At 48.2% G+C, this 14,055-nt stretch overlaps 1 protein-coding gene across 1 annotated transcript in view; it reads left to right on the forward strand.

Annotated features, from left to right (window-relative positions):
• Positions 1 to 281: 281 nt before the first annotated feature.
• znf423 (zinc finger protein 423) overlaps positions 282 to 14,055 on the forward strand; it is a 282,399-nt gene continuing 268,625 nt past the window's right edge. Inside the window, exon 1 of the mRNA XM_063196842.1 lies at positions 282 to 1,677. Coding sequence (XP_063052912.1) covers positions 1,638 to 1,677 — 40 coding nt within the window. The 5' untranslated portion in view covers positions 282 to 1,637. The remainder of the gene's footprint in view (positions 1,678 to 14,055) is intronic.

Below are 14,055 nucleotides of genomic sequence, written 5' to 3' on the forward strand. Positions count from 1 at the left end.
AAAATCATCCGAGAAGCAGCAAGCTCTATGCTATATCCTAGTCTGGCTGATACTGCCACAAATCACGGTGGTTGACGTTGTCATGTTGTATTAGAGCCACGCATGGTTTTGTGACATCATGATCATAACGATCATATCCTGTCAACATTTTTAATACACGTGTCCAAACTGTGATCTACTCAAATAAAAGAAACGAGATCAACTCAGTCTGCAGTAAATGCAATTGTCAGCGTTCATAAAAGCAAAGCATCTCCGAGTATGCAATAAGAATAAGATACATAGGCTACGATAAATCATAGAAATAGATTTACATTATATCTTCATGTGAACGAATGCTGCCCATGAGCACTGCTCGCAAGCATCAGACAACTTGATTTAGGAAGCTACAGTGATAAACCTAAGCTGGGAATTTCATAATATCTGATCAACACGAGGAAGCAAATTAACCTAAACATACCCGCGAAAAGAATTCGCCAAACTTACATCTCAAGCACCCAAGAGATAAAGACAAATCAAGAATGATGGACTGTCAGAAGTGTGTTGCGAGTGCATGGAAAAAAAAGAATCCAGTCCATCTTTTCCTTGTGCGCTGTGCAGCAGAGTTCCTCGAAGCTGCTCCGTGTTTTGGCCCCGATCCGTATACTTCAAGTTAAGCTGTAGTTTCCATGGCTGACCATGGTTTGGTGCTGTTGGCTCTCTCTGTCTGCTCAACCCAGGCTGTGCGGAGCTCCCTGCGGGATCAGAGCGCTCCCCCGCCGGGACCCTACTCTCACATCCTCCTGCTGGGACACGGCTACATTTCCAGCCAAGCCTGGCTTTATTATGTGTGTCTGCGCCGCAGCCCCGCCAGCAGTCGGATCGAGAGGCGGAGGGAAGACCAGAGTCAGGACAAAGAAAAAGGGAGAGAGAGGCTAGCGACCGCAAACATTTACGCGTTTTATTACTTATTGAAAGGGGGATACGTACAAATATAGAATCCCCCAGGGGTTAAAAATGCAAGGTAAAACAGCACCGAGAGTGCCACCTTCTGAAAAATAACCGACGCGGGAGGGCGGTTCGGTTTTGGTCGCCTTGGATCAAGGCGAAAACATACTTTATTCCGGTAACTGTACAAAAAAGAACCTCGAGAGAAGACAACGTGGGAAAAGAAGATTTTTCATCAGGTTTCTCCGAAAGAATCGTTTAATTGTTTAATTAAGGTAATCCCATTATTTGGGACGAGCAGGCACCTCTCGGCGTCCGATCAGGTGTTAGAGTATTCTGTAGCAGCAGCCGCGTCTGGAAACTCCGACCGGTGCACTGCTGACGGTGTTCCGTGCAAGCCAGCGTCTTTCTCGGCGAGGGACAAAAGACTGTCTCGCTACAGTCACAAACCACAAGTTCTTCATTAAAATCTACAGGTTCCAGCCGCTGCGTAAGTTACATTGCTGGAATATCCGGATGCTGCGTCTCTCCGTTGCCCTCGTCAGACCTCTTCCTCCAAGTGCCACAGGACTATAACAAGGACTGAAGTTGCCGCATTGCAACAGGCAAAGTGGAAAAAAGACGAGCGAACTATCATTTCACATCGTATGATTATTTACCATTAAAGGACAAGAGACCGATAAAAGAAGATTCAATTGACCAAACTGCTGGAGATGTCCAGACGAAAGCAGGCCAAACCGCGCTCGGTGAAAGGTAAGTGTGTATTTTAGAGACATGGAAAAAAAACTCACGAGAGGAAGAATGGCCAATGAGATTTCAAGACTAAATGTGGCGGGTTTTGTGAATTTTCTTGGCTATAAGAAATTATTTGTGTCATGTATCAAAGCTGTTTCTTGGCGCTTTTATCTCTGCATTAGCCTGGTGCGTTCAGGGTTTGTACAGTGATTGAACGGAACGGTTTAGTTGTCATACAGTCTCCTTTGATTCGTGAATGGCTCTTGTTTTTTGAATGTTTGACATTGTTAAACAGTCAAACTCGTAAGGTGACAGCAGGAATGACAACAGAAGGCCCATGGCAGGCAGGCCTGTGTCATCCTTGGTGATTTTCTTTGATGAACTGCAGTCTCACCAGTTAACCTCAAATGAAGTTCACGTGGGGTATTTAACAGGCGTGCTTGTTCTTATGACTGGAAGTGTGTAGGCGGGGTTTAACGTTATAATGTGCTTTCCACATATCAATTTCACATGCATTGCTTTCCCCCCAAGCAATTGTGTTTTACATCCACCGTTTCAAACTGGCATTTCCAAAACGTTCCCTATTTATTGGGGAGTAGCCCATGGCGAAAAGTCATTAATTGCAGATTAAGCCGAGAGACAGATGTAGAAAGCAGGAACAGGTTGGAGTCGAGTGTCCAAATTAGGCCTGCATTTCTACGCTCGCCACATGCTAAATGTCCACCTGCAAAATGTGCTCTTGCACAGCACAGTTTTATCCCCCCCACATTACATTTGGCCCTTGGTCAGGTCTTATTCTGTGCCTTTTAGCTGGTGGTGACAGTCTGGTTGCTCTGATTCTCTTGGTTCTGATCTGGGGGGCCCACTGGGCGTACGGCAGACGGTATAAACTTTGGAGACAAGTGACAACAAACTGACACATGAAAATCGATACTATGTCACTATGACAGAATCACTCATTTAACACAAATAAGCAGGGTCTTGTAAAGGAATACGCATCTGAAAAAAAAAATGGAAGAAAATCACACTTTACACGACCTTCATTTCAATTTCATTTGGTGGACGTGTTTCCCTATGAAGCAGATGGGCGCTGGGCGCTGACCATGCGTTACAGTAGCCTATTAGACCCCCTGCAACCCTACACTAATAACTGCCTTTTTCTTCTCTAATTACAATCTGCACTGGGTTATGGGCGAGTCACTTCAAACGCTCGCTAGTGCGTGCCCTAATTGCATTAGACAAATGACATCCAAACAACTGATATGATTGGCGAGCAGGCGCACCATCTCTCTCTCTCTCTCTCTCTCTCTCTCTCTCTCTCTCTCTCTCTCTCTCTCTCTCTCTCTCTCTCTCTCTCTCTCTCTCTCTCTCTCTCTCTCTCTCTCTCTCTCTCTCTCTCTCTCTCTCTCTCTCTCTCACACACACACACACTCGCACTCACACTCACACAGTAGCTGCGCAAAACAACATTTTTTTAGCGCGAAGTGGTTGCATTGGCCGGATGGCCTGCTGTTTTGGCGCTGGGGATGTCACGACCTCTCCTCTCCAAAACGTCTCTGTCAGTGCGCATCAAGACAGCCGTCTAGTCAGTGCTCCTCTTCTTCTTGGGCCAGGTCCCACACTGCCTTGCCTCGACACCACGCCACTTGCAGAGCAGTTTGCTAGTGATTAATTGATTATTACAAAACACAGCCTCTTTCTCCAGAGAGGCATAGTGCATGATGCAGCTTTGTTTCGGTTCTTTGGTTTCCTTGCTTTAGCATATTAACATTTGATGCGGCCATAGATGCCCTTGTCTTTTTTTTGTAACAGAGCATAGCTGCAGTCTGTGTTTGTGATCAGGGTCAGTCATGCCACCTGCCCAGTCATAGGCCCATTCAGGGCCTTAACCAGACATTTTCAAATACAGAGGCCAAATATTGCGTGCTGTACTGTATACCGTACATTTACAATGCTTCAAATACTTCAGTCAAACTCCTAACTTTGTTTTTTATTAATCACTGCCTTGAGAATAAATGGAGGCGTCGTATACAGACTAAATTGATCATTGTTGATCATGTATCAATTTTCATCATAGATCTATATTACATGACTGGAAAAAATACAGATGACATGGCCTCTGTGTCCTCAATGGTAGTTATGGCCATGGGCCTGTTTAAAAATAGGCAAGACATGCACTGGCTGCAGGCTCCAAAGCAGTACCATGCCCAGACATTTTGCCGTGGCTGTATTCGGCTGTGGACAGGCCAGGGGATGATGGGATGGCACACTGCTCAAAGTACAAAGGATCATTTGTTTTTCCATGTCCTCACAGACAAGTCCACACACACACACGGGCACACACACACACGCACACACACACACACACACACACACACACACGGGCACACGCACACACACACCCACACACACGGGCACACGCGCACACACACACACGGGCACGCACGTACACACACACACACACAAACACAGGCACACGTTGACAGATGTACTCGCTCTACAGCCATCAGACAGTGACTTGTTAACATGTCAGGCTACTTTGTGCCACTTAACGTCCCACTGCCTTCAGTCCCCGGGCCTGCTAGTTGCAAGCAAGCAGGCAGCAGGCAATAAGGCAGGCAGGCAGGCAAGGCAGGCAGCAAGGCAGGCAGGCAGTCTGATGATCTGTTAAACGTAAATTTTTAAATGGCCGCAGTCTACCCAGCCTGCATGGCTTAAAAGCCCTGATTGGTGTTTGTAATGAACAAGCGATAGAGAGGCAGAGGAGCACTTATCAAAATATTATTTCTCCCAATTAATCCCTTTTTAATGTGTGTGAGTGTGCGCTGTATGCGTTAATGTGTGTGTGTGTGTGTGTGTGTGTGTGTGTGTGTGTGTGTGTGTGTGTGTGTGTGTGTGTGTGTGTGTGTGCCTGCCCGGCCAGAGCGTTCAGGCTTCATATCTCCTCCACTTGGTCTCCTGAGTGTTTCATGCATTATGTAGTGATGATTATTACTTAATTACACATTAATAAATCCTCTTCATTTGTGGGACATTAAGAGAGAATGAGTGCACATGACACAGCCAGGGAGAAGGGGTGGGTGTGGGGGTGGGGGAGACGGAGGAGGAGGCAGAGAAAGGGGGAGCGAGAGAGTGAGTGAGAGAGAAAGAGAAAGAAAAAGAAAAAGAGAGAGGGTACTTAATTTTTTTGTGCTTTGTGTTGTTTACAGTCAATCAAACAGCATAGGCCCTTTAACCCGTGAAAGAGGAAGAGACGTAGAGCCATCGTTTGTCTGGGGCAGACTGAGCACGCTCAAAGCTAATGGCATCACTTCCAATTCACCTCCCCTATCCTCTCTCTCTCTCTCTCTCTCTCTCTCTCTCTCTCTCTCTCTCTCTCTCGCCTACGTCCGATTGCACACATTCCTACACACAAGTGTGTGTGTGTGTGTGTGTGTGTGTGTGTGTGTGTGTGTGTGTGTGTGTGTGTGTGTGTGTGTGTGTGTGGTTTCACGTCTAAGATTTATGTGCGTTCCCTATTCGTCTCACAGCCCCGTTTTATCTGCTGTGAAGGTGATAAGTGTTAATTTGCCAAAATGAAAAATGCATGTTTTTCACTCTGGGTCACTATCATGGCAAGTTGGTGCCGTGTGTTACAGCTTTTTTATATCCCTACAAATGTGATTTTTAATTTTGTGGTAGCAATGAGGCTATGAAATTTTATTCTGGACTACACATGCATGTATGTATTTTTAAAGAACGGCAGAAACTATGTAGGAGGATCGTTTGCAACTACATGACTAGTTAAGGACTGGTGTGTAGCGAACGGGTCGTGGAGTACACTCTGTCAGTGGTGTTCTTACTCCTCAGTTTGTCTCCTGAAATGTTGAGATTTTAAAGATTTTTACAGGAACCCTATTAGAATGGTAATGCGGATAACCTGGCCTGGAATCATGCCGCACCCTGATTTACCCATGATCTCTCAATATTTATATGATGGATATCTTCATGAACATTATGAAATATACTTTATTTTATAGCCATGATTTAAAGACAAAATAAAATGAAATTAATACCAACAAAATCAACATCAACAAGATCAATGACCGATGTGTATTAACCAGCAGAGTTAAAAACATAGTTTCTTTTTTCCATAGATATTTTCTCACATCGGCAGAGTCTAATAGATAAAAATAAAAAGCTGTTTAAAGACATTGCAAAGGTAAGAAAATAGTACTGTGGCAACATAGAGAGGTTGTTCTAACATTTAACTCAGAAAGTCATGGCATGTACAAAGGTAAATAATGTCTTGATAAATAAATATGCAATTTTATAATTCAGTCCACCACTTTATTGGTACCGATGAGCGTAAAAAAAGACAATGTCATGATGTTGTGTTTCTGTAGCGTTTTACTATCCTACCCGTAATTTTTGCTTGCATCTGTGAGCGGCAGACATGAATGTCTGACACACACACACACACACACACACACACACACACACACACACACACACACACACACACACACACACATTTACACTGCTTTGGCATGCGTGCGCTCTCCTCTCTTCTCTTCCTGACCGCCATCTGGTTCTAGCATTAAATGGCTTTTTTATTGTCACCTAGGCTTCTGGCAGCCATGCAGAAGTTTTCATTGGTCAATGGGCTGTTATAAAACACTGAAGCGAGTTACCACAGCACTGCTGAGTCTCAGGCAGGGAGATCAGGCAGGGATAGCACACACGCACGCACGAACGCACCCACGCACGCACTTATGCACACACACGCACGCATGCGCGCACACATACAGTGAGTAGTGAGATCAGGCAGGGAACTCTCCTCCACAGACACACACAGTGACGCACACACACACACACACACGTGCACACACACACAGGCACGCACAGTGAGCAGGGAGATCAGGCAGGGAAATCTCCTCCACAGACACACACACAGTGACGCGCACACGCACAAATGCACACACACACACACACACACACACACAAAGAGGCGCTCTCTCTCTCTCCCTCTCCCTCTCTACACACACGCGTACATTATATACATGCATACATTCTATGTCTCTTTCTCTCTCTCTCTCACACACACAGCGTCTATCACCATCTAACTGTACATAGGCACACATGCGTGTACTCTAATACACATTCACCACACCACACACCACGCATACACACACACACACCATATCTTGAATTCTGTCTTATTGTGATCACGGATATACACAAGCACAAACAGAAATACAAACAGGCACAAAAATAGACACAACTAAAACACCCAATGCATTGGCATATAAAATACAATTCAAAAGTTAGTTACTTTTTGAAATATATTTATATATTTTTAAATGATTTGTTCTTTATTTTAATTCCTTTTGGATGCGTGTGTGTTTTTTTAATTATTTTGATCGCATGTGTCCTTTTATCTATCTAATTCAACAGTTTTCATTGTTGCTGTGGCTTTCTAGTATAAATTCCTGCTTTTGTGGAGACGTATTTGGCTGGAACATTGTTTACATTTTTAAATTTAACTGTGAGTGCGAAATTATTCCTTCTCGGGAATCGTTGTGTGTGTGTGTGTGTGTGTGTGTGTGTGTGTGTCTTTACATTTTTGCATGGGTGTGCTGGCATTTTTGCGGGGTGTATGTGTATGCCCACGTATTTATGAAACGCAAAACAAGATGTGTAGACTGTGAGGTGTGTGTGTGTGAGTGTGTGTGTGTGTGTGTGTGTGTGTGTGGGGGGGGGATGTTGGGGGTGTGTGTTGTTGCAACGTAATGGGAGATGAACCACAAAATTGATTTTTGGGTCCCTCATTTTTCATTGGGCACACAGCTTGAGTAATTAGTTCAACAACTCCGGCTACCTCGGGAGGACTTAGCGAAAAATGTGGGCCTCCTTTCCGTGTGATCCCAGCAGTAGCGTTCCCCACTATACGCAGGACTACATTGTTTTCTGGACCCATTAGAAAGCCCTTCATGAGTTGAACACTCATGGCCAGCGGTCGTTATGGATAATACAGTCGGACACGTTTGACACGGTCACACACACACACACACACACACACACACACACACACACACACACACACACACACACACACACACACACACACACACACACACACACACACACACACACACACTGCTGTACACACACACACGTTCACACATACTCCCATGCAGGCTCAGGTGCACACAGTTAGCACACAAACATGAACATGTGAATAACTACAAACAGGCATTTAAACACACAGTCCTACATGCTTGTATGGCTAATTTGGAAAGGTCCATAAGCACAGTGTGTAGCCTCAGCTTTGAAGCCAGGGGTCATGGGGCTTTCAAAGGTAACAACCTCCTCTGATCGTCATAGTTGTATGTGATGCAGAATGTTTCCCACTGTTCTTGAGGATGGACGTGATGATGAAGGCGTAACCCCCCCCCCCCCAAAAAAAAAGCACCCTAACCTAAACGAGAGGCAGCCTACTACTGCACCACAGCGACCCCTACAGTCGGGGAGTAGTAGTTGGCGCTCACTTGGTGACAGCCAGACAGAATGGCTGAAAAGAGAAAAAGAGAAGTGAGTGAGGAAGAGCAAAATGAAAAAAGGAGGAGAGGAAGAGGAAGAGGAGAGCGAGAGGGCTAGGCTGCCTCCCCAGTGGGACGTATGTCTGCCAATGACAAGTCCTTATCAGCGGCCTGCCTGCTAGTTTTGTGCTGAAGGATCTGTCTTAATGTAAGAGCGCTGCCGTCGCGCGTGCCATTGTACCGGCTTAGCTGCCCGCATTATCAGCACCGGGCGCGCTGCGCCGCGCACTGGGCCGGAACTGCGGACCACTCCAGGCCCGGCCCAGCCCGGCTCTCGGCTCGGCGCTGCTTAGTCCCCCGTACCCCCGTTCCCCTATCCCCCACACCGCAACCCCCCAACCCCAACCCCCTACACCACCCCTAACCCTGTCTCAGCCGGCTCCCGCACCGCGTCTCACCCAGTGCCAAGCGCCACCCCCCGCCCCCTCCCGAATCCCCCTAAACCCCCACTTGCCGGGTGCAGTGCTCCGTGCCGTGCCACGCCGCTCACTTCTAAAGGGGGGGTGGGGGGCGTCGCCAGGGCGACTCGCACTATTAATTCTGTTTGTGTTGTCACTGCCCCCCCCCCCCCCCCCCCCCCCACAGCCAGCCCACCAGAACCCCATCCCATCTCCCCTTGCCACCACCAGCCTTTTGTTTTTTTCTTTCTTTTTTTCCTTTCTTTCTTTTTTTGGCAGACCCTTGCCTCTCTCCCCACCTCTCTCTCTCTCTCTCCCACTCCCACTACTACCCCCTGTCATCATCCCTCCATCCTCTCACACAGCCCAGTGCTTCCATCCCCTCTCCCCCACTCCCTGCCACCCCTCAAGCCCTGAACTACACACACACACACACACACACACACACACACACACATGCATACACCCCCACCCTGCCAAAGCGCAGGCATTCCCCAGGCAGCCGTTCCCGGCGGAGGCTGTCCGCTCTAAGATGCCTCGCTCGGAAGCCCGGCCGGGGATGCTGCAGGGGCTAGATTAAAAATGGCTGGTCGGGTGGAACAACATGTTCACATAAATAAACAACTAGCGCCGCAGCCATTCGGAAAGCCGTGCTCTCTGTGTCTCTCCCTCTCTCTCTTGTAGCGCACCACACGGCATGGCACGACGGCACGACAGTGCCTTTCACATGGGTGACTGCCTCTGTCTCTGGCACACACACACACACACACACACACACATGCACACACACACACACATAACAACAACAACAAAGGAATAGCCTTTTTTTTCCAGATCCGTTTCTGTAACTCTTTGCCTAATGCTTATATGGTGGAGTGGGCATGGCTGCTGCAGCTGCTGCTAATGACGATGGCCTGAGTTGCCCACCACCTTGAGACTTCCGTCTGTCTTGCTAATGTACTAATGGCCTAATGGGTATTCATTCATAGGGTGACGCTAGTGACGTTAACTGTAACGGATGTGTGCGGTGCGGAGGTGTAATGGTTTTCTCCTGTAAGTGTCAAGGCTGTGAGGGAATCTGTCATCTGGTGGCTTGTAGAGTGCTAATTCTTGTTGAACAAAAAAAAAGGGGGACGGGGGGGTCAGTGAGCGAAGGCGTTGCACAATATATCTGTGGACTTGGGTTCGAGTCTGAGCCATGGTCATTTCCCAATCTGTCCTCTCTCTTTCTCACCACACTCGTTTCCTGTCACACTCTCTCTAAAAAAATAAAATAAACCCCAAAAACACCCCCCCACCCAAAAAAAAGAAAAGAAAAAACAAGCAAGGCATTCATCACACACACTCTGTCTTAACGTGGGCGACTTCATTCCCACTGCGCTAGTGTACTCTTGTGGCAGCGCTATCTATTGTTTGCCCAGATTTCTGTAGCTTGCCTCAAGCTATATATATATACAGTAGTAGAAGAAGTAGTGGTAGTAGCGGTTCGGCAGTTAACTAGTGGAGAGTTGTTGGAAATGGCTACGGCCTTTCACCATATTGTTGTGGAATAACAAGGAGAAATCGGAGTTGGCTGGCATCGTCTGCCTCTTTTTAATCACTTGACCCTTTCACCTTTTCACACTTCATCCTCCCTTCCTCATCCTCATCCTCATGTTTTCTTCTGGAGTTGTTGCCCTTCCTCTTGCTTTTCAACCCATCTACTTCCTTCTTTCTTATCTTCTCCTTTATGTTTCTACCACTTCTTCTTCTCTCATTTCATCTATTACATGATCTTTCTCTCTGTCTCTCTGTCTCTCTCTCTCTCTCTCTCTCTCTCTCTCTCTCTCTCTCTCTCTCTCTCTCTCTCTCTCTCTCTCTCGCACGCTCTGAGTCTTGCTCTGTATCTCTCTCGCTCATGCTCTTTCTCTATCTCAGTTTTACTTTCTTGTTGTCTTGCACACTCGCTCTCTCTCTCTCTCTCTCTCTCTCTCTCTCTCTCTCTCTCTCTCTCGCTCTCTCTATCTCTATCTCTATCTCTATCTCTATCTCTCTCTCTCTCTCTCTCTCTCTCTCTCTCTCTCTCTCTCTCTCTCTCTCTCTCTCTCTCTCTCCTGGTCTCTCTCTGGGCTGTACATTAAACATAAGGAGAGAGGGCAATTAAAGTGCACTCTCCTCCACCTGCCTGATGCATATATTTATCTGGCCAGGTTCTCCCCTGGATGGACAGAGCAGAGGAGAGGAGCGCAGAGCAGAGCAGAGGAGCGCAGAGCAGAGCAAAGGCTCCAGGCCCTGTACTTCACCCCTCCTTTCCTTTACCTCCCTCCCTCCCTATCCTAACTCTCTCCATCTCTCTCTCTCTCTCCTTCCCTCCCTGCTGTTCATCTCTCTACTTCAACCCCCCCCCTCTCTCTCTCCCTCCCCCCACCTGCCCACCTCTCCTTTTTCTTTCTCAATACCTCTCCCTCTTCCTCTTTCCTTTTTCTCTCTTTATTACTGGGGAGGGGACGGGGGTGTTGGGCTGGCTTGAGTGGAGGTTTGAGGTTTTGAGTTTTGGGCAGGTTGGCGGGGGGGCTTTGGGGTCCGCTAATGAAGAGCTTTGGTGCTGCCCTGACCCCGGCCGACCCCTGGAGGTCTAGGCTGACCTCTCTGCAGGGCCCCGGGCCCGGGCCTCCCCTCGCCCTCCCCTCAGCCTCCACCTTCGCCTCCCTGCACCTCCTCGAGAACTCCCTGAGCCTCCCGCGCTCCAGCCCCCGCTGAGATAGGATAGGCGGTGGGTGGGGGTGGGGTGAGGTGAGGCGGGAGGCTTTGATGAGGAAGAGGAGGAGAGGTGCGGAAATGTGGTGTGAGGGAGCGGGTGGGGATGTGGATGTGAAGCTTTGGATAGCTGCTTGGTTGGTTGGGTAGTTTTGGGAAGGGAGGTGGGTAGAGGGGGGGAGGGGGATAGAGAGAGGGAGGGGGGTGGAGGGATGGAGGGGTGGAGGGAGGGGTGGATGTGGATGTGGATGTGGATGAGGGGCATCCATTGCTGGACCAGGCTTTGCTTTGTGGAGCCTGAGGGCTGGACTGCTCCACTCTCATTGCTGGTGTGTGTGCGTGTGCGTGTGCGTGCGTACGCAAAAGAGCTAGTGCCCACGCACTGCTGGAGTGGATGCTCTCATGTGAGCTTAACACACGCACAGACACACAAACACACACACACACAGACGCACAAACACACACAGGATATAATGCATTTATTGATGGAAATGCTATGCATGTGTGTACTCCACACATATGCGCACAATCAATACGATACGATACAAAATTGCACTTGCACACTTAAAACTCTCTCGCGCACACACACACACATACACGCGCCGCATACACATTTTCCATTTACACAAACTCCCACACTTCCACTATTCCCGCTAACATTCAAACTGTACATGGGCATCATTATAAAGTACTGACATGTGCACTCGTACTTACTGTACAAACACACATGTCTATGAATACATTCACCCACCCACCCACGCACAATGCAGGCACACTACAACACTACACACACACTGCACACACCACATACACACTACACTACACTACACACTGCGCACACCACATACACACTACACTACACACACACGGCGCACACCACATACACACTACACTACACACACTGCGCACACCACATACACACTACACTACACCACACTCCACGTACAACAAATCTGTAAAAAGTGTTTAGCGCTGCAGCAGTCAAAGCTGGCCCATCCCCAACCTTATTGATTTCCACGTTATGCTGAGAGAAAAGAAGTTTGCAACAGGAAGTGTGGCAGGAGGAGGAGATGAGTCTGTAGGATTGCAGCGTGGCCCCTGGTGCCAGCCGAAGCCTTTGTTCTTCAGGAATGTGCTAACTTAAGCACGCCTTTGATTCATTTAGCGCTTACCACTCGCACGGCGTCCGTACTTGGCACTGCTTTGTTGTAAAAACGTGTCTGTTTCGCCTCTGGAAACGAAACGGAGCTTCCCGAACAACAACAACATGGGGAGGTCACGTCAGCACTGAGACTTGGGGAGCCGTGTGTGTGTGCCTGTGCGCGCGTGTGTGTGTGCGTGTGTGCGCGCGCGTGTGTGCGTGTGCGTGTTTTGTGTGCATGCGTGTGTGTGTGCATGTTTTGTGTGCATGCGTGTGTGTGTTTTGTGTGTGTGTGTGTGCGTGCGTGCGTGTGTGTGTTTTTTTGTGTGCATGTGTGTGCATGTGTGTGTCTGTGTGTTGTGCACATATGTGTGAGAGAGTCAGTGAGAGCTACAAGGACGGACGGAAAAGAAAGTCGAAAGTGTATGAGCAAACTCACAGAGTTGGTTTTACTGAAATAATAACCATACCGCCAGCGTCGTCAATATTGCTGTTCCGGTGAGTTCTGCGTCACAAAGCCCCCGTGTTTGTTCTTCTTATGAAGAAGTCTCAGACGCTGTTTGACAGTGTGAAGTCTAGCTGGAGAATGGCTGTCTTCAAGCCATCTGAGAGAGAAAAAAAGACTCCTGCAAACTCTTTCTTTCTGTAAAGCTATCTCTGTACACAAATCAGGCTCTCTTTCTCTCTCTCTTGTTTTCTCTCTCTCTTGTTCTCTCTCTCTCTCTGGTTCTCTCTCTGTCTCTCTCTCTCTCTCTCTCTCTCTCTCTCTCTCTCTCGTTCTCTCTCTCTCCCTCCTCTGTCTTTACATATCTTAGTCTGTCTTTGTAATTCCAACCATCTTTCACCCTTTCATTTTCTCTCTCCTCCTTTCCTCTCTGTCTCTCTTTTTTCCATGCCATACCATCTTCTCTTCTCTTCTCTTCTCTTCTCTTCTCTTCTCTTCTCTTCTCTTCTCTTCTCTTCTCTTCTCTTCTCTTCTCTTCTCTTCACCCCCCCCCTTCTAAGATAGTACAGGCGTTGCAGGTGGAAGGCTACTCAGACTCAGAGCTTCTTTAAGCACCATCACAGGCGTGCAGCCAGTTAGACTCAGGTGTTGCAGCTCCTTAAACGGCGTCACAGGTGTGTGAGGGCTGTCAGACCCGACGATTGCGTCTTCGTAAACGGCGTCTGCTGTGGGCCGGCAGCCAGCCGGGTCGGGGCCACGCTCGTTGCCATGGAGAGCAGCGTTTGTCCTCCGCCGCCGTGGTAACACAGCCAGTCAGCCCAGCCAGCCAGGTTTCCACTGCGGCGCCTTCCACCTGCTACGTTATCTCCACTAAATTGATTTTAGCCGTGAAAGAACAGTTGTCTCGTCCCCTCCTCTCCTTTTCTCATCCTCTCCTATCCTCTCCTCTTCTCTCCTGTCCTCTCCCTTCCCTTCCCTTCCCTTCCCTTCCCTTCCCTTCCCTTCCCTTCCCTTCCCTTCCCTTCCCTTCCCTTCCCTTCCCTTCCCTTCCCTTCCCTTCCCTCTCCCACTCCTCTCATCCTCCTTGTCTTCTTT

The sequence above is a fragment of the Engraulis encrasicolus genome, chromosome 4 (assembly GCF_034702125.1).
Source record: "Engraulis encrasicolus isolate BLACKSEA-1 chromosome 4, IST_EnEncr_1.0, whole genome shotgun sequence".
Classification (NCBI taxonomy): Eukaryota; Metazoa; Chordata; class Actinopteri; order Clupeiformes; family Engraulidae; genus Engraulis; species Engraulis encrasicolus.